At 36.0% G+C, this 20,057-nt stretch overlaps 4 protein-coding genes across 6 annotated transcripts in view; 1 reads left to right on the top strand and 3 right to left on the bottom strand.

Moving 5' to 3' along the window:
* LOC127934313 (apolipoprotein M) overlaps positions 1–20,057 on the bottom strand; it is a 72,263-nt gene that overhangs the window by 10,604 nt on the left and 41,602 nt on the right. The gene's annotated exons all lie outside the window — the stretch shown is intronic.
* Positions 1,269–11,681, bottom strand: adhfe1 (alcohol dehydrogenase iron containing 1). 2 transcript variants are annotated; one of them, XM_052531523.1, is made up of 18 exons: positions 11,549–11,681; positions 11,107–11,156; positions 10,983–11,035; positions 10,633–10,686; positions 10,304–10,458; positions 10,031–10,227; positions 9,770–9,847; positions 7,296–7,401; positions 6,595–6,747; positions 6,339–6,437; positions 5,853–5,931; positions 5,415–5,511; positions 5,054–5,211; positions 3,501–4,755; positions 3,378–3,418; positions 3,127–3,285; positions 1,922–2,007; positions 1,269–1,846 (listed from the first exon to the last, which is right to left on the bottom strand). In XM_052531523.1, the coding sequence occupies exons 1-14, from the start codon at positions 11,599–11,601 to the stop codon at positions 4,672–4,674; spliced, it is 1,416 nt and encodes a 471-aa protein (XP_052387483.1). In that variant the 5' UTR covers positions 11,602–11,681; the 3' UTR covers positions 1,269–1,846; positions 1,922–2,007; positions 3,127–3,285; positions 3,378–3,418; positions 3,501–4,671. The 2 variants fall into 2 exon arrangements, with proteins under 2 accessions (XP_052387483.1, XP_052387491.1); XM_052531531.1 differs by lacking the exon at positions 3,378–3,418 and having other exon boundaries at positions 11,549–11,655.
* Positions 14,685–15,125, top strand: LOC127934321 (corticoliberin-1). The gene has a single exon (XM_052531628.1). It carries the CDS (start codon positions 14,685–14,687, stop codon positions 15,099–15,101), a length of 417 nt encoding a protein of 138 aa, XP_052387588.1. The 3' UTR covers positions 15,102–15,125.
* On the bottom strand, positions 15,290–20,046 carry LOC127934270 (E3 ubiquitin-protein ligase TRIM63-like). Of its 2 annotated transcripts, none has more exons than XM_052531551.1 (10): positions 19,741–20,046; positions 19,066–19,238; positions 18,528–18,705; positions 18,328–18,423; positions 18,068–18,213; positions 17,883–17,970; positions 17,733–17,755; positions 17,511–17,635; positions 17,171–17,436; positions 15,290–15,582 (listed from the first exon to the last, which is right to left on the bottom strand). In XM_052531551.1, exons 1-10 carry the CDS (start codon positions 19,858–19,860, stop codon positions 15,502–15,504), a joined length of 1,296 nt encoding a protein of 431 aa, XP_052387511.1. In that variant the 5' UTR covers positions 19,861–20,046; the 3' UTR covers positions 15,290–15,501. The 2 variants fall into 2 exon arrangements, with proteins under 2 accessions (XP_052387511.1, XP_052387502.1); XM_052531542.1 differs by having other exon boundaries at positions 18,528–18,708.

A 20,057-nucleotide genomic window follows, 5' to 3' on the forward strand; every position in this document is an offset into this window, starting at 1 on the left:
CTTGATTGATGTTAAACTACATAAACTACTGTTCAAAAATTTGAGGTCAGTATGATTTTTGAAAGAAGTCTCCTTTGATAGATATATATATATATGGTGATATTGTAATATTATATTACAATGTTAAATAACTTTTCTATTGTATTGCATTTTTAAATTTTAGATTTATCCATTATGAAAAAGCTGAATTTTCAGCATCATTGGTCTAGTTGTCAGTGTCACATGATCCTTTAGAAAACATTTTTATATGATTTGGTGCTCAAGAAACATTTCTTATCAATGCTGAAAACAGTTGTGCCACTTAATGCAAAAAAGAGAAAAAATATCATTAATGAAAAGAAAATTTCATTTATTTGTAATCTTATGTAACATTATAAATGCCTTTAATGTCATTTTTGATCAATTTAATGAATCCTTGCTGAATACAATTACTTAAAAAAATTAAATATTACTATGTTTCATATTTTTGGTTGTAAAACAACTGTAACTTTAATCTATTATGAATAAATGTTTACAATAGTACGTTTTTCATTTTCATAAATTCTGAAGTTAAATGAAATTGTTCATTGTTAGTTCATAATACATAATGCATTCACAAATTAAACCTAATTGTAACGTATTACCAAATTAGAGTTGATATTTTCTCCTAGTTAAGCCTGATGAAGGGATGATCATTAAAGCCTGTGAATTACAAAATGACTTTTAATTTCATTACATTTTGCAGCAGTCAGAGCTATGTGCCAACGTCCTCAAAATACAAGCTAAAAAGTCCATAAAAATGAAAGAGCATCAAGGGTAAACCATCATTTAACAGTATTCATACCATCGAAAATGGCAAATAATAAATAATAATAATTTAGTTTAGTTTAGATACTTTGTGGTGTGGTAAGTTATGATCTGAGGTGTGGTTGAAATTACATTGTATCATTTTTATGTAATATGCAGAATAAAACAAATTCAGGGTCGAATAAAAAAAAAAAAAAGGAAAAATGGAAAATATATACACAAAAACTTACATACACTACATAATACTTTAATACTTCCATTGTAAATGGTTTTCTGCAAGTGCGTTTTCTCTGTGTTTTGTTATAGATTAAAAATAATTTTATTTTTATACTTTTTTGGGTTGGTATTAACTTTGGCAACACTATCATTATAATATAAAAATTACATATATATATATATATATATATATATATATATATATATATATATATATATATATATATATATATATATATATTACACAAACTTACACATAATCACAATTTCTCATTGTAGTCTTTCTGTATTATTAGTCAAAACATGTACATATTAAATACATTCATAGGTGAAGAAGAGTGTGAAATTTCGGATAAAAAAAAAATCACAATATTTACATTTATGCATTTAGCAGACGCTTTTATCCAAAGCAACTTGCAGGGCTTTACATTTTTTTTTTTTTTTTACCAGTATTCACATATTTACACGGGGCAGTAATGGTAAAGATTCTTAACACCAGTTAACAGTTTCAGTGCTAGGAACTGGCAACGAAGTTACCGAGGCCCCAAACCCTAATCAGGACACCAAAGTCAGTTTTATCTCCAAATCTGAAGGAGTTGCATGCAGACTGAACTTTGGTGTCAGACTTGTCCTAGTTTCTGATGTTCTGTGACCCATTTAGAAGAGAAAACTGGAGCTCTAGGGTTAGATGGATCAGTCAGGATGAAATGCATGATTGATGGAGCCGATCGAACGTACAGCATGTCCCTCACTACGTCGACGAGAGAGCAGCCGCTGAAGCAACCGAGGTGAACCTGGCACTCCTGACAGAGACGCTCGCCGCAGCAGATTCAGAGAACGCCCTCTAGAGATACAAACACCAGTGATCACACAACACGACAAAAACAAATCAGAGTTACACAACATCATAAATACTCACCCAGAGCAGCCAATCCGATCTTTAGATGACGTTTGTGTAAAGCTCTGCGATGGCTGAGTTACAGAGGGCCTCAATGACTCCTGCTTCTATATATATATATACACATATATACATTAGTTTTAAGATAGGTCATTATATATTTAACTGTAGTGTGCCAGTAGGAAATATTAATTTTAGGTTTCCAGTTTTTATGTTCCAAGCATCTCGGAGAAGTTGCAAAAGCAATATCTTGACATCTGAAATTGATACGTCCTAGTGACACTCTAAAGCAAATGATATAATAATCGTCTTAAAATGAAGGTTGTAGAAACAAATGGAGTAGAAAGCCTTTCTAGAAGACAAGAAGCTGTTACAGCAGCAATGTGAGGACCAACTCCCTATTAACCCTTGTGGAAAAGAATTGTGCATAATTATATGTGCACTTAGTGTACTTCAAATCTTAAAAGTAAATAAAAAAATATAAAATTACAATTATTGCAGATAGTACAATATTAATTAAATAAAGACCACTTTACTGTACTTAGCATATACTTTCATGACTTCTCATTATAATTAAGCATTATGTTAATAAAGTGTCCAATTTAATGTCAAATTAAAAGTACATTTTAAGGCATTGTGTTTTAAGAATCTTTTGTTGTGCTTTAAAGTACACTTATTTTGACGTGTTGTCTAACATCCTAAAGCACATGTATTATTTGTGTATTATATTTCAAGTTAATATACCTTTCAACTGACAACATTTCAAGATCATCATTACAAATATATTTAAGATCATAACATTCAGGTTACAATAGAAATTACTTTAAAATGTATTTAAGCTTGCATAAATACTTGTCAGGACATTTGACGGCACTTTAACCATATTACAAAAAGACAACAAAGTATTTGAAAAAAATACATAATTAAACAAGTCCTACTTATCTGAGTCCAAAAATACACTCTTAAGATAAAATAGTTGCATTTAATATAAATTTTAACTATTATACGTTTTCATTTAATTGCAAATAACATTAATATTACAGTTTGCACCAAAGTATATTTTATTGAAGTAGCTTTATTATTTCCAGAATGAATATTCTTTTTAAAAGTATGCTACAGTGTACTTTTTCCACAAGGGAACACACATGGTTTTGAAGTGAAAAATGCAGCATGTGCGCTATGTAGTTTATCATTTGTGCATCGTACGTGTTTGTGTGCATGAGTACCGTAGTGAAGCAGGCTGTGGGCAGGTATCCTTCCTTTCCGTTCTGAAGTCGGACATAACACCAGTCAGCATTCTCCTGATACAGCAGCAACACAACCTCACCGGCACGGACACTCAGCTCTTCATCACAGTCTGCGCTGTAGTCTGCTGCCACAACCATCTAATACACACACATAAACATTACTTGCCTTCACCATCAGCTCTGTAAGTATAAACTACTGTATTCCATGATCCTGCAGCTCCAATTGTTACCATTTCTCCTTGGTGCTTGAATATCACTCTCTTCTGACAAACTGAAAGAATCAATCATTTTGCTGTAATGATATTCGTGAGTTAAGCAGAAATGATAAAACTGAGCAAGAAAAGATGACTAACCTTGAGGCGACAGAACAGTGGTGAACACCTCAAACTCTTCATGGCTCTGTGTGTAGATTTGCTGCATGACGAAGTCAAACAAAACACAAACTGCAAGAAGAATCACTGCAAGTGCTAAATCTTCTCCCCTCTTTAAATACTCTCTTACACGCACACTCATTACAAGATCATGTTTAGGTGCTTTTCTAGGAAACGTCACTCTTAAATCTATTTAAATCTGTTTCACTTAATAGTTAATAGATTAAATGCTGCAGGACATAGCTCTGACCAGCCAATCACACGCTTCCAGAAGCCAAAGCTCTGATCAGCCAATCACACGCTTCTAAAAGTCAGCTCTCTGCTGCACTCACACCAATAACAAATGACACAACACTTCACATTCTATACCCAGTCCTTTAGCGAAACAGGTCCCTACATAGAAAACTTCATATATGTCAAAAAAGGCACAACAAAATGATAATATTTTCAGATTTCATACATTTTATTAGCCTGCAGTACAGTAAGAAATATTCTGATTTCATAATGTTTCACACAATAGTCGATATACTCCATTAAATTCAGTTTTTAATGCTTCTAGCTCCATTTCCAAGAAAATTACTTGTGTAGTGATATAGGGAAAGTATGAATATTTATTTAATTTTCAGAACTTAAAATCCTATAAAAGGTTCCTCACTTCAGATAAACATTTCAGACAGCATGAACAAATTAATCTGAATGCATTAATCCATTTTAATTCATCACTGATTTAAGATATAAAAACAACTCAGCAGAAAAAACTATGTTGCTAACTAGATTAAGTCTAAACCTGATTCTTAGATTAGACTCATTTAAATCCAACCTGTCTAAATCACACTGATTAACAAATCAGCCTTAATAGTTAGATTGAATGGAGAGCATGCATACTCTCTCTGTGTGTGCAGGGTGGTTTACATATATCACAATGATAATTATGCTTAAATATGCTGACATGCAGAATACAGTATCTGATTGTGAGTGTGTTACTGTCTCTGCTTTTCTGGCTCGGGACAGTGACATCACTGAAAGGATTAAAAGTAATTGAGGTCAGAGTGTTAAGATCAGTGTCTCTGCTTACATAATGAAATCAGCACAGCTAATCAAAGGCTGTGCTTCTGAGAACCACGTCAATATGTGAAAATGTTCTTCAGTCTGTTCAGTAGAGCTTCATGGATGCTGCAAACAGATCAGTCAGATCCTCTTCAGTGTGAGCTCGAGGAGACAGTTTAGTTACCCGCTCCTGTCAAACACACACAAACAAACAAACAAACAAACTCTATAACACACAATATAATGTGATATTGGTTAGTATAATGTTGTAAGCATTGAAGTGTTGCATTTTCAGCTGGGGTTATAAAACATATAGTACCCAGCTGTTGTTTATTTCTTTTAAACAGTGACTTTAGCTGGAGGAGTCCAGTCCTTTAAACTGCCATATTTCTCATTCTCAGGTGATTAAGCTGCTTGGGTGATTTTTGATGGAGCAGAATTTGAGCTTTCAGCAAAAAAATGATGACTTGACATTGTGATATGTTGACCTGAGGGATGGTGCCCTTCACCAAAGATGGAATGTCCTCTTTAGTGTAGCCGATTGCAAACAAGCCATCCTCCACTTCCAGGTCATACAGGATCGATCTGAGAGTGTCAGCCAACACACGGCCAGCATCATCTTTCTTGATGTTACTCACATCAGTACCTTATAAAACACACACTAACATTAACCATGGTCAGTTAAATCATACAATGATTCAAATATAGAACTTTCTATAAAATCACAGCAACACAAACTAATTAAATTTATTTAGCAGCTTCTCGGAACGAGACATTTTTATAAGTTACTTTCACATTACAGTGTTATTATTTGACACTGTTTTGAGTTTAGCTTTCTATGCGTTTTACCTAGTATTTGTGCAGCCTCCAGGTGGCGCTCAGGACACATGTTTGCAGTGAAGGCAAAAACAGCAGGGGACGTAAGAACTACAGAGAGTCCGTGAGGCTGAAAGAAAACGCAAAGAAAAAACGCAAAGAAACTACTCTGAGATCTGATCATTCAAAAGTCTGGGGTCATAATTTTTTTAAGTCTCAACCAGGCTGCATTTATTTGATCAAAAATACAGTAAAAACAGCAGTACTGGGAAATATCACTTCAAGTAAAAAAAAAAAAAAAAAAAAAGTTAAAATTTTGAATCAATTATTTTAATATATTTTTAAATATATTCCTCTAATGTCACATGATCCGTCAGAAATCATTATAATATGCTGATTTGGTGCTAAAGAAAAAAAAAACTTATTGACCCCAGATTTTTTGAACAGTAGTGTAATACAGTTTATATTTACCACTATAGGATGTTCTACATTGTAGCCTCTAGCCCTGTGAGTTTTGACATTCCCAGCAATGGGATATGACATTCCATGACTTGAACAGGGAAAAGGAAAAGTCAACAACACATTATCATATAAATTCCACAAATATCTATATAGACCTATTGGAAGGACATCATTGTACATGTGATTTGAAATTAAATGCATGTTATCTTAAAAGTGGCATGAAGGTCAATGCCTGCATCACCAACTAGCCATTACTAACTTTCAACAAGAGCTGTGAGATCTCTACGCCTTTCTTTGAACTCTCACAGCAGTAAGTTCAGTCCACCTGTGCTGTCTGATGATGCATACAAATATGGAGATTTAGCGTACTACAGTGCAGCACTAGTGATTCCATTAGCAGTCTCTTAAGTGTGTTGCAATTCGATGCTGCCAAACTCATTACCAGAATCAACTCTTTTTTTTGGTGTTAATTTAATGTTAGTTCTATTTAATTACCATAAATGGACTCCTGCATTGCCAAAGCCGATTCCAGCAAACACACTGGCCAGGTGCATGCTGGAGCGAGCCTCCACATCTCCAGCATCACGCACCGCTCTACAACACACACGTTTTCATATCTTAACAATATTACATTTAAATATAAACATTTAAAAATACAGAATCAAATATTTCAATAAAGTACCCAAATAGTTAATGAACCCCAAAACTCATGACTTAAATCATATTATAAATCCAAAAAACAGAAACATACCGCTTCAAGTATTTGGCAACGATCTTGAGAGCATGTCTTGCCCAAACATCACTGATTGGATTGCTGCCCTGGTAAGCTGGGCGATTGATGGGGTTGGATGGGCAGGGACTCCTTAGGTTATACGGCAAAGCAGTGAATGACTCTAATGCATGACTAAAAAGAGAAGGATTTAAACCAAGCACAATGAATATCATTATCTAAACATAAATATCAAATATACACGCGTTAGTTACATAAATTTGGGGTTAGTAAGTTTTTTGTTTTTAAAGACACAAATAATTTCAGTAAAAATGCATCAAATTGATCAAAAGTGACAGTAAAGACATTTACATTGTTACACAAGATAATGACCAAATAAATGCTGTTAACTTTCTATTCATCAAAGAATCCTACAAAAAATGAGTGTTATATTAGAATTAGTATATCAGAATGATTTCTGAAAGATCATCTGACACAAGAGTAATGGCTGCTTATTTCACTATATATTAGCATTAATACGTTTTTATTTTATTTCTTTTCATTCAAAAATATAAAAGCACCGAATGGGCAGATAATAAAGCAGGTTTATACAGAATCTTCAAACCACTACTTTCTGTAAGTTTACTTACATTTTCTCACAGTTAATAATACCGTTACCTTGTTTAGTGATTGCCTTATTAATTAGAACATAGTTAATAAATAGTGTGTGCATGTAAACACACCAGAGCACATCAAAGCCACTGTTAGCTGCCACTCTTGATGGCATGTGCAGAGTATGTAAGGGATCCACCATCCCCAAAGTGGGCTTTAGGGCTCGATTTGCAATACCTGAAAAGACAAACATATTAATTTGCTAAGCTTACACAACAAACTTACACACGACACCCTAACTAATTAACCATTACGTCATCTTAAAGGGGGGGTGAAATGCCCGTTTTCACTCAATATCCTGTTAATCTTGAGTACCTATAGAGTAGTACTGCATCCTTCATAACTCCAAAAAGTCTTTAGTTTTATTATATTCCTAAGAGAAAGATAGTCTGTACCAATTTTTCCCGGAAAAACACGACCGGCTGGAGGCGTGACGTGTGGGCGGAGCTAAAGAATCACGAGCGCCAGTAGGCTTTTGCTTTGAGAGCATTTGGAAGCTGTGACACCGTGAGGACAAAACCAACCAAAACAAACCATGGTAACAGTCAGATTCAGCGTATATTTATGATCTGGAATCAGATCCAGAGGCTGAAATTTAACATAAGCAGCATCAGCAACAACGTCTCTATGTGGTATGTACTGAAACTGTATATATTTGCTTAGCGGTTTTGGAAAATGACTAAGTTCCACTTTGTCGTCTTTTTTTATTTATTTTTATTTATTTTTTAAGCTGTACATGTGGAAAGTGCAGTTTGATGACAACATCGCATGTTGTTTACTTGATGTGCTTACGCGCCGATAGCAAAGTTAATAACACAGAGATATTTGAAGCAGTTTTACTCACAGCATGCGGTTCCAACACACAGTCGTGACCCTTTTTCGTTGGGACTGCATTATCCTTAAAGGTTCCGTTTTACGCGCTTTTTTGAAGCTTTGATTGTGTTTACAATGTGCAATATAACGTGTTCATGTTTCGCGTGTACAAAAACACTGTATTTTTCACACAATTCACTTATCTGTATACCGCTGTTTTCACTGTCACAAAAACGGGCTGATGTCTTCCTTGTTTTATGAAGCCTCTCCTTCAGAAATACGTAACGGGTTCTGATTGGGCCAGCGTTACCTGTGTTGTGATTCGACAGCAGCTGAGAGCAGGCTGCCCTCCTGGTAACGTGATTGGGCTAGAACGCACGTGCTGGAGATGTATTTATAGTCACAGGAGCGTTTTTACTGACGAAATGCGCATGAAAACCGCATTCGTCTTTTTGCACAGCCCTAAAATCTAGTTAACAAAGCTAAACAGCGTTGCCCTTTGTGTAGTAAGTTACAGAAACTGTTAAACGCACCAGCTTAAATAATAATATACACTTACCAGTTGTGGTCCATAAACAATGCCTTCTCCAGACAAAGAGGGAACTGCTCCATCTTTCAAGAATAATCTTTGTGCGAATCCAGCATTAAACTGATTGAGATTAAGAAAGTTGTCCTCAGCAAAATGAGCTGCACATAGTTTTACATGTGCATTATAATGTTCGGGAAACGAGTTAAACATAAATTGTAACCATTAATCTCAAAGTACAGCGTTCCTGGGAAGCCCAAACAAAGATGATTGGACTCCAAGATAAAAAAAAAACAGCGTTTCAACGACATGGCGACAAAAACAAACAGCTCTTCCTTCTTCGTCGGTGCGCAACAAGGCCACGCCCCCGTTTGTGAATTCATGTGGGCGGTGGTTAGTCAAAAAAACTGTTTTAGTGACATTATTACTGCAGGAACTAGAGGGCTGTAGTCCAAACGAGTCGTTTTTTGTAGGCGAATTCTGTTAAATCAAATATCTCGCTTGGCATTGAACTTTGAGCTTTAGCATTTTACAGATATTATTTATACTCTAACAACAACATTACACACTAACTAAAGTTTAAAACATGGAATCACGAGGAAGGGGACCTTTAAGAAATAAACGATGTGCAAATCCGGCGTCAAACTGGGCCTTGTTTGTAAAACAAGCATCTTCGAAATGCAGGGGAACAAACACAAACACTTGCACAACTCCGTTGATGCTCTGTAAAAATAAACTCCATCCACTGGTCCCTTAATGCTGTTTCTCTTTTGGTAATTTGTGCAGGGTTGTCTTGCCCTGGCAACCAAAAACACACTTCTTTTGTGACATTTCGCGGCGCTCTCGCTCTGATCAGTGAAGTCTGTTGTGCTCTCAGTGCTGTGCTGTACGGGAGCGTGTGCTCTTCCGGCAAACGTGCCCTCAGGACCCATATAAGGAAATTCCGCTCCATCTAACGTCACACAGAGCCATACTTGAAAAAAACTTTCCAAAACTTGTGACAAACCTTCAAACGTACAACTTAATTTTTGAAACTTTGTCCATGTTTAGCATGGGAATCCAACTCTTTAACAGTGTAAAAAACTCAGTATGCATGAAATAGCATTTCACCCCCCCTTTAAATCTAAAACTCAACACTCAACCTTTCTGAACTCTGTATATGGAGAACAATGATGAAATGTTAATGAGTAAAATGTTTCTGCAAACCAGTTTTGGCCTTCAGGTCCTCAAAGTCAAAGATAGCCACTCCTGTAGTTTCACTCCCCGTTCCAGCCGTAGTAGGAACTTTCACATACACAAACACACACAAAAACACATGTATAATTTATCAGCATTTCTGCAATAGTTTTTAAATGTTTGTTCTATGGTGAATGGTTGTTAAGAGAAAGAGAAAGAGAGAGAGAGAGAGAGAGAGAGACACAACAAAGGGAAAAAAAAGAAAAAGTAATATTAAGTTTGACTTTGTACCAGCGATGAGTGGTTTCAGTGAGGCTGTGATGGGTTTTCCTTTTCCAATTGGTGCATTGACAAAGTCTAGAAATTCTGCCTCTGGATGAGACGCATAGAGATTGGCTGCTTTACAGGTGTCAATCACAGAGCCCCCGCCCACAGCAACATACACATCAAAATGTCCTTGTTTGGCAAAATCAATCGCTGCTTTAAAGCTGAAAAGAGAAAGAGACGTTGCTTTCACATTGTTGTTTTTAATTTGAAACACTTACATGAACATCACATTTTCACCTTTTGTCTGTTGGTTCTACTCGCACATCCTCATAGATCTTATATTTGACTCCATGTTTCGTCAATGAGTCCAACACTACTCCAACCGGCGGCAGCTGAGACAAGGTCCTATCCGTCATCAGACACACATTACGTGCTCCCATGTTCTGCAAATCCTGATTATAAAAACCAACGACTGAGAACTCCAAAGCTAAACTGAAATCAACTGAAGAGGGACTTTCTGAGAAATATGCAATATGTTGAGCAATAATAGAGTCTACTTAATCAGCTCAGTGCCTACAAATGGTGCACATACAAAAACAGGGTGAGTAAATAATGATACAATTTACCATGCCAATTTCTCTGGTAACTCCTGCTCCATATCTGATATTTGAACAAGCCATCTGAAACGGAACAACAAGAATGAAATGGATAACCACAATAATAATAATATTTCTAATTATTATAGTATAAAGATCTTTGATGTTATGATGTAACTCCTGGATATTCAGATTCATAATTATACTGAGTGACTGACATTGATAGAGAAAAGTGTTTCACTATAAATAACTGTATATCATGTAACAAGGTATAAAATAAAATATTTCATATTGTTTAAAAAAAATATTTCACATTGTTTTAAAAAATATTTCACAATGCATAACTATTAATATTAAATGCATGTATGTTGTGCACTTACTTCAAATGCATAATCTGTTTTCCGTTCACGCATATGAACCTCACCTGTAGAAACTACACACACAAAACACACTCACATATGACAGCGTCCATTTATTCAGAGAAAAATCACTGAAATATTTTACCTCGATTATAAGTGTGGGAATATGCTTGAGAATGAGCCGGGCATCTGCACCTATAAAAGATATTGCATTCAAAAAATAGCAGTTGTTTAAATGATTATTCTGTGGAAAACAAAAGGGAGATCTTTGACAGGGGAAATCAGTCAACATTCTGAAAAAAAAGAAGCTATGAAATGAAACTGCCTATTATCTTATCTTCTGTTCCACATAAGAAAGAAATTCCTCCAGGTTTGGAACAACATGAGCGTGACTCGTGAGTTCATTATGTTCGAATTTATGTTCGTGGACTGTCCCTTTAAGGCTCTGTTTACAACTCTTATTTATCTTAGGGCATTGATAAGAGTCAACATGCATAACCTATACACATAGAAATATAAACGTGCACTCACTAAAACTAACACACTTTAATACCTTAACGGTGCAAACTTAAAAGATTTAAACTTACGCCGCGCTCGCGAGCTGACGCATCAAATGAGCGACTCTCTCACCGCCTGCCATGATTTCTGCTCGCGCCCGCTTGCGCGCGACTGCAGACACGTACAGTTCGCACTGTGTTCGTCTGCCACCTGCTGACAGGTATGCGCTCATGACTGAGGTGGAAATATTTATATTTATATTTATATTTATATTTATATTTATATTTATATTTATATTTATATTTATATTTATATTTATATTTATGTGTCACAATGGGAGTTAATTAAATTGCCTAATACAGGCTGCTTCTTCTTCTTTTTAGCAAAGTAAAAAAAAAAGATATTATTATTATTATTATTATTATTATTATTATTATTATAGAGTATCTTTTCATTAAAGTCTCATTTTATTGCCCATAAAAGTCTCATATAGTTGCCCATGTAGTTTTATTGCATTCACTTGTTCATCCAATGACAGTCACCAAAAATCATCAAATAATCCATCAATTTGATTCCTACAAGATGCATGAAAACATACTACAAAATATAACATATTGATTTATACCACAGTCATGAAATGATGCATTAAGCATGTCCATGTTGTCTTATAGTGTGCTGTCAGTGTTTTACTCAAGTCATAATTAATTAATGGTGTTGTGCTGAACTGTTCAGTGTGAAGCAGCTGTTTGTGTTAATTGATTTTAATAGAACACTTTTTCTAACAGCTGAACCACTTTAACTTAATTAATTAATATGTCAGTAACTATACCAGAATAATAAAACAGAAACCAAATACAAACACTTTTTATATAAATGAGATAATCTCACAAGTTGGACACAATTATTGGCACCCCTAGAAATTCTTATGAGTAAAATATCTATGAAGTATATTCCGATTCATAGTCACAATTTTGAGCACTCCAGGGTGATTATTAACATAATTAACATAAGGCTTCCTGTTTCACATAAATAAAAATAGGATGGAAAACAAAGCCCAAATTCCCCTAATCATCCATCACAATGAGAAAAACCAAAGAATACATTTCTGATGTGCAGCAAAAGATAATTGGGCTTCACAAATTAGTGAAGTGGCTTTAAGAAAAAAGCTAAATCTGTGAAAATTCCCATTTCCAATAGTAAAAAAAATTCCAATCAACATAAAATATTACAAATCTGTCTGGAAGAGGACATGTGTCTACTTAATGCACGGTGAGGAGGAGAGTTTGAGTGGCTAAAGACACTCCAAGGACCACAGCTGGAGAATTGCACAAAATAGCGCAAAAATAGAGTCTCGTGGTCAGAAAACCTTAAAAATAAAAAAAATGTCAAACAGCACCCATCACCATAGGTTGTTCAGGAGGTTTTAAGGAAATATTTTTCAAGCTTAAGATGGGTTTGGTGAACACATGGGGATAAAAAGTACCCCATGGGTACAATGAAATATACTGCTGTATTTTTTATGTTATGGGCCTATATTTCTGCTGGAGGTCCTGGACATCTTGTTCAGACACATGGCATCTTTGATTCTCTCAAATACCAACAGATAAAAAATCTAAAAGTGCCTAACTCTGTTAGAAATCTTATAATGAGCCATGTTTGGATCTTCCAAACGTACAATAATCCAAACACAAACCTCAAAAGCAACACAGAAATGGGTCACCGAGCACAAAACCAAGCTTCTGCTAAGGCCATTCCATTCCTCTAACCTGAACCCTACAGAAAATGAGTGTGGTGAACTGAAGAGAAGAGGCACCAACATGGAGCTGGGAATCTGAAGGGTCTGGAGTGATTCTGGATGAAGGAATGGTCTCTGATCTCTCTGTTTTATTAGCTGAAGAACCAAAAGAAAACTTTATTTAACAAAGTTATCAAATTCTAGCAAATTTATGCAAACTCGTATACATTCACATTTCCCTAGACAAACATTTTACCAAACAAAAAAGCAGTTGCAACCTGGAAAAAACACCTGTTCCTCTTAAATAATCCACAAACATGAATACATTATCTGTATAATGCGGTGACTCAGTAACTGTCCCCTCACGGAGCGATGAAGTCCGCGTTTCACGGCTAGGCATTTATCATGTTTGAGCTCATTCCCACGACAGGCCATTTGGAAAATAAATGAATGCATTTTGTCCAGGTTGGTGATTATTTTAATAGGGTAAGATGTAAACCTGCTAAAACCGCGTGGGAGGTCGTTTTCCCCGTAACCTGGATTGATAACTCGTGTCTCAGATCTTGCGCTCATATGTGCCGCTGCCAACGATGTGAACAGGTGGAGATGCGCTGCCCTCCCTCGGCGCGTCAGTGCGTCATCAACAGAGTCTCTCAATTACCGGCGGTTGATTCAGATTCATTAACACGAATTAAGAAAGTCCCGGTTAATTCACAGGAGACTGAATCTCGATTAAATCTACAGCTTGAACTAAACTCACGACGGAATGCAAGAGCATTTTCATTTTGGATTTACTTGAACCGCAGCCAATTATTCAATGACTCATTCCGGTGATTCTGTCATCTCAGAAATATGATGCTCTTTGCCTCATATAAATAAACCCATTGATGCTCGAGATGCACCGACAACCCACTCTCACAAACAAGGTAACTTCCAGAGGACACCGACCTGAGGTAAGTATGAACTCAAATCAGGCCTTTTACACAATTACATAAATGTAAAGTAAACTGTAGCTATGTTAATGGCTTAATGTGTGTTAGTTATTTGATTGAAATAATTGTTTGTAATAAAAGTAGGCCTGATGAAATTCAGTCAAATGTCTGAGCCTACTTTTTTTTTAATGCCAGACATAAGTTCTTACATAAGTTTTAACGTGAAACTATACAGTGAAGAAATAAATAAATAAATGTAAAAAAAATAAATGAAATGCATTAAACATTAAAGCGTATCAGGATGACTATATGCCCGCATGTCATTAAAAATGCTCAAACGGAATGGAATATTTTCAGGTTTAAAATAAAATTGTGAAATATAAGCATTTTCTAGTAGTCTCCGATTTATGGAACCCATAAAGCTATGGGTCATATAAAATTATTAAAGAAAGTATAAAAAGACATGCACGTATTAAAGTAAACAGAGAGAGAGTCCTGGACACATTTGATCGCCTCATATCATATCATGTTTATTCAGATAACCAGGAGTTTTCCTCAATGAAGCTGCACGTGCTACTCGCTGCTGTGTGTCTTGGTGTCTTCGTCTCGCGTTCTGGATCCGCCCCCGGACAGACGAACATGCAGTTGCCGGTTCTGATGCGCTCAGGAGCTGAGTACTTCATCAGGCTGGACAAGGCCGCTCACAGTCCGCGCGCGGCCAACCGGGGATCACCGACACGCACCGAGGCGCTTCAGCTGCAGCTCACGCAGCGGCGGTTAGGAGGTAAGCTCGGTACTGTCGGTAACGAGATCCTGAACAGCCTCGAGAAGCGGCAGCGCCGGTCTGAGGATCCACCAATTTCCCTGGATCTGACTTTTCACCTGTTGCGCGAGGTGCTGCAGATGGCGCGAGACGAACAACTGGCCCAGCGCGCGAGCAACAATCGCAAGATTATGAACGATTTAGGAAAATAATGCACGACTTACACAAACATTATATGTATAACGTATTAAAATATGATTTTATGTTTAAGTGACGTAAGACATGTACAGGGTTTACATGTGAATACTCTTTTTAAATATTTTTATTCTTGTTGTATGCCTTTTCCTTCGTCTTTTAATGTATTCCGAAACACGCATATAAAAATATACAAAAGACAAGATTTATACACAATATTCCTTTATTTTCCATTTTAGTCAGTTACTTTAGTCAGAAAATATTATCAATGAATATTTAGGCCTAACATCTTTCCAAATTCCTACATTGATATTAAATGCATATTTATGACTTATTATGAAGTGTCAAAGTAACAAAATATTAGTTATGAAGTACTTTTCTGGAACGTACTGTGATGTTTACTAACTTAGTCTGATATTATTTTGGCATATTTAACCAGGAAAAAGAGAAAACATGGTGTGTTCCATCCTCAGATGTCTGGCTAGGACCCGCAGTTACCTAAATATATGGAAAAGAAGGAAAAAGTGAGATGGAAAGAGACAGATGATGATGGCTGGACAGAAATTGAAACAGTAAAACAGAGCAAAAGGGTTTTCATAGTAATCTGTGCTCATAACAGAATACAGCATTTCTCTGTGGTTTTGAAATGACCGAATGGTTACAAACGGGGCAGGTCAGGGTTTAGTGTTTAGAATTTTGTGATCGTCACTCGTAATTCAGTATTGTTCTGGTTTTGTCATCAGCTCTTTTTGGACCAAAACTTCCATCCTTTTGACTAGAAGTTCAGATTATGAAGCTACCAGCCTATTGCTCATACTTAAATGGACACTGTTTGTATTCCTCTTTAATTCTGTTTAGTTGTATTTCTGAGGACACTTTCAGTTATTACTCAGTTCTTTCTGGTTTCTGATTATATAAGTAAATTAATTTACCAAAGCATTTATGAGAATGATATTGTGACATTCCTAAAAACTCACACACACAAATAGACATATTGTGGCTATTAATGTGGGCAAAAGACCTGAATCAATGTTCAACATTTTCATTAGAATATAATTTGTTGAAAAGATTGTTGCACTCTCTCCAGGCAGGCAGTTGTATTTTTATTATCTCAATTTCTCTTTAGTTTAGAGAGACTGGGTCACATCATAAATAAATAAAGAACCATATAAACTATGCTAAAATTTATGGTAATTTTGAAAAAGAAATATCTTTCAGTATGTCATGGCTAACATTTTAGATTTTCATCATGTTGAATTCTAAAGAAAAAAATTATAATATTTCAATGTAATTCACTGAATTTGTCAACATATGTTCTAGTTTGTTTTACAAAAAGTATAACTTGACTAATTAAAAAAAACTACATAAACAAAAATAAAAATACACGTTAACATGGAATAATGGTCCATTAGTTAATGTTAGTTAACTACAACTACATGTTAGTAAAATACAGTTATTCATTGTCACATGTAGTTCATGCTAATTCACAGTGCATTAACTAATGTTAACAAGCACAACTTTTGATTTGAATAATGCATTAGTAAATGTTGAAATTAACATAAACTAAGATTAATAAATGCTGTAGAAGGATTGCTCTTGCTTAGATCATTTTAACTAAAGTAGTTAACAAACATTAACTAATGGACCATTATTCTAAAGTGTTACCAAATAAACTACAAATTGTCCATATTTTGGTGTCAGTGGTCTTGTACTGTATGATTTTTAGGGAAAAAAATAAGCATGAAGGTCCACAAGTAACTCATTAGGACCATAGTGTCCAGATCATCCAAGAATGTAAGAATGAGATCATACTAAATAGCAACCAACACCAATTTGACAAAACATAAAATATGTATTATAAATAATTGCCATGAGATTGTGTTAGTTTCAATCTCCGCTAAATGGAACCTGATCCCAAAACAGCAACCACTAAACAGTGATCCCTATATGTCCTCAGATGTTTTTCTGAGTCTTTCACCAACCAAAGTTAAGAATATTTACTGACCAATACAAAATCATTTGATTAAATAATTACAATTACAAGGCATCACAAATATGGATGAGAGTAAGAGAGACAGAATCTTACCTGAACAGGTGTGTCTGTTGAAGAGTTGTGACTCGTGTCTGGAGTGGGCGTAAAGGGCGTGTTCTCTGCTGGGTTGATGTTCACTGATTGGCTTGGTTTTGATGACATCTGGGAGGAGTCAGCTGCCGTTGGTGGAGATGTCGGTACAGGGGTTTGTCTCTGCTGGGCCGGGGCAGGCGTAGCCACTAAAGATGTCTGAGTCTCCGGATTTACAGTAGTACCTGCTAATTCTTCCTGATCATCATCCACTTCATTTTCATCACCATCTACAGAGAGGAAGACTTTATATAAAGGAACAGATTTTAAAAAATGATTAAGGTTAGTATTAGAGTTAATTTACCTTTGGTAAAGTCTATGCTGAGTATTGCTCTTCGTTCAGGGCTGAAGTTTGCAGTGAAATGATCCATATTTTCATATCCCCGTTCCACCTTTTCTAAATGAGACACATTCCTCCCTTCTGCTATCCTGAATTTTAAAAGAAAGAATGAATAAGATGGCATAAAGGAGAAGTGATTACAATTTATTTATATACATATCGGTAAAATGTTTATTTAAATCTTACTTTTGTAGTAGAGGCTTTGCATTCTGTTAGAGAGACATGTAGATTAAAAACTTAATCCATTGCTTAGGAAAAACATGCTTTATTTTCTAATACACAACATTTTTTTGTTAAAGAAAAGCACGCAAGTCTACAATCCAAAACTTGGCCAACCTGCAAGAAGATGGCCATCTCAGATTCCTCCATCGTCTGAATTCCTGTCTCCACTAATTTGGCTGTGTTATCCAGGTGCTCTCTGTAACTACACAGGTGATTGCTGTGATTAGCAGTGTGTTAAGATTAGTGTGCATTTATATATATATATATATATATGTGTGTGTGTGTATGTGTGCATTTACTTGCACTGTAGGCCACCAATGTAGTCAAGTTTCTCCTGCTGTTCTGCGGTGATCTTCAGTGTGAGTTCTCCTCTGCGCTCTTCCAGAAGAGCATACAGACGATCAAACCACTCACATACACGAGACTTCTGCCTACGACCGTTCTCCTACATACAAACACACATGCACTGACATCCATGCATGGACCATAATGTAAGAAATAACTAAAAGTTGATGACATTGTCAAAAAATATATATATCTGTATATAACAACCACATACCTCCACTGCTCCGCAGCTTTCCTCTAGCTGACTGATGATGCCCTGAATTCTGTCATTGTTGCCAACCAACACAGCAACACCATCGGACAACTCAGTCTGTGCTCACAATCACATAAACATAAACTGATCAATCATCATGAAGATTAAATACAGAGGTGCAGGGAGAGGAAAGCAGAAATATAGATTTAAAGCAGCCTCACTTTCTGGGTCTCATAGACAGATTTGAGTGGAGCAACCTGACAGGACTGATGACTCCCAAAGACTTTACACATCGAACAAGTGGGAACAGAGCAGGTCACACAGTATATATTAATCTTCTCATCCGGATGCTCCTCACACATCAACATGTCATTCTTCAGTTCTGGCTCAGGCTTACTGCTGCTGACACACAAACAAAGATTTGTATTAAATTGCCTTGTTTACACCAACTAGTGTTTAAAATGTTGTGCATAAATATATAGAGTAATAAAAAATGAATCTTCAACAAAAACCAAAAAGAGAATTGAGAGACAGTAACTGTTGTTGTTCACGTAGATGTGTTTCCAAATGTGTGCGTGCTGTTGGGGCAACTGATAAGCACAAATTGTGTCTGGAATAGCTCCTATCACATTGGCCTACTTATAGCCCAACACACACACATACACAAATGGACAATGTGCTTGAATGGAATAGAATTATTATACAGCATAAATGATTAGAGAAGAGGATATGAAGCAGGTTTAGTTATAGTAAAAGTACCCGCTGGATTCCTGTTTGTACATATCTATGATGTTCTCCACCAATAGGTTCCTTTGCAGGCCATACACCCCATGCCTATCCAGAACCACTTCATGCCTACAGGACGGGCAGCGGAACCGGCCACCAGAGCCCAATGTAGAACCTCCTCGTGTGGGCAGGTAGGGGTTTGAGGCCTAAAATACATACAAATACATTTTAATTTTCCTTACAAGGGGATCTAATATACAATCACATGCATTATATATAAATAAAACAATACACTGACAGAAGAAATATTACTTTATCAATACTGTTGTAATTATTATACAATAATGAGCAGAAAAATATATCAATTACGATGAAGATGAAGAATGAAATCCACCCATTTCACCCATAACTTTACTAACTTTTCCAATTGTACACACAAATATGTATTATAAATAATAAGTTGTCATTATTATACAGCAGAACAGCTGCTGAGTTTAAAAGCACCAGTAGAAAATCAAGCTTAAACTGGTACTTTTGGGTAGTCTAAACTGTTTACTAGCTGTTCTAAGCCATTCCAAGCACAAGACAGTCTTGAACCACCAAATGTTCATGCCAGCTTTTTGAGATGTTATTTTAAATATGGTGTTATGAAATACCATGCTCCAAAAATAGCTGTTAACTTTAAGTTTTCGTATATACTGGCGGTACCTGAAAGATGTCATTGGCACATTTGCGACAAAGGTTGTGCTGGCACGGTAGTATCACCACCGGCTTGGTGAAGATCTCAAGGCAAATAGGGCATATCAGCTGCCTCTCCAAACTCTCCATGGTCTCCGCGTTCTTGGGCACCAGTAGTCTAAACCCACGCGCATCACGCGGAGCGCACGCACTGGTCAAACACACTCTGGTGTGTGCTGGTCTGTCTATTTTTATTTTCTTACAAAAGAAATTCAGTCGTAATGTCTACCCGTGTGGGACGCGTACAAAAACGCTTCGTCACCTTCCTTCCACTTCTGGTCTGTTTT

The sequence above is a fragment of the Carassius gibelio genome, chromosome A2 (genome assembly GCF_023724105.1).
Source record: "Carassius gibelio isolate Cgi1373 ecotype wild population from Czech Republic chromosome A2, carGib1.2-hapl.c, whole genome shotgun sequence".
NCBI classification, from domain to species: domain Eukaryota; kingdom Metazoa; phylum Chordata; class Actinopteri; order Cypriniformes; family Cyprinidae; genus Carassius; species Carassius gibelio.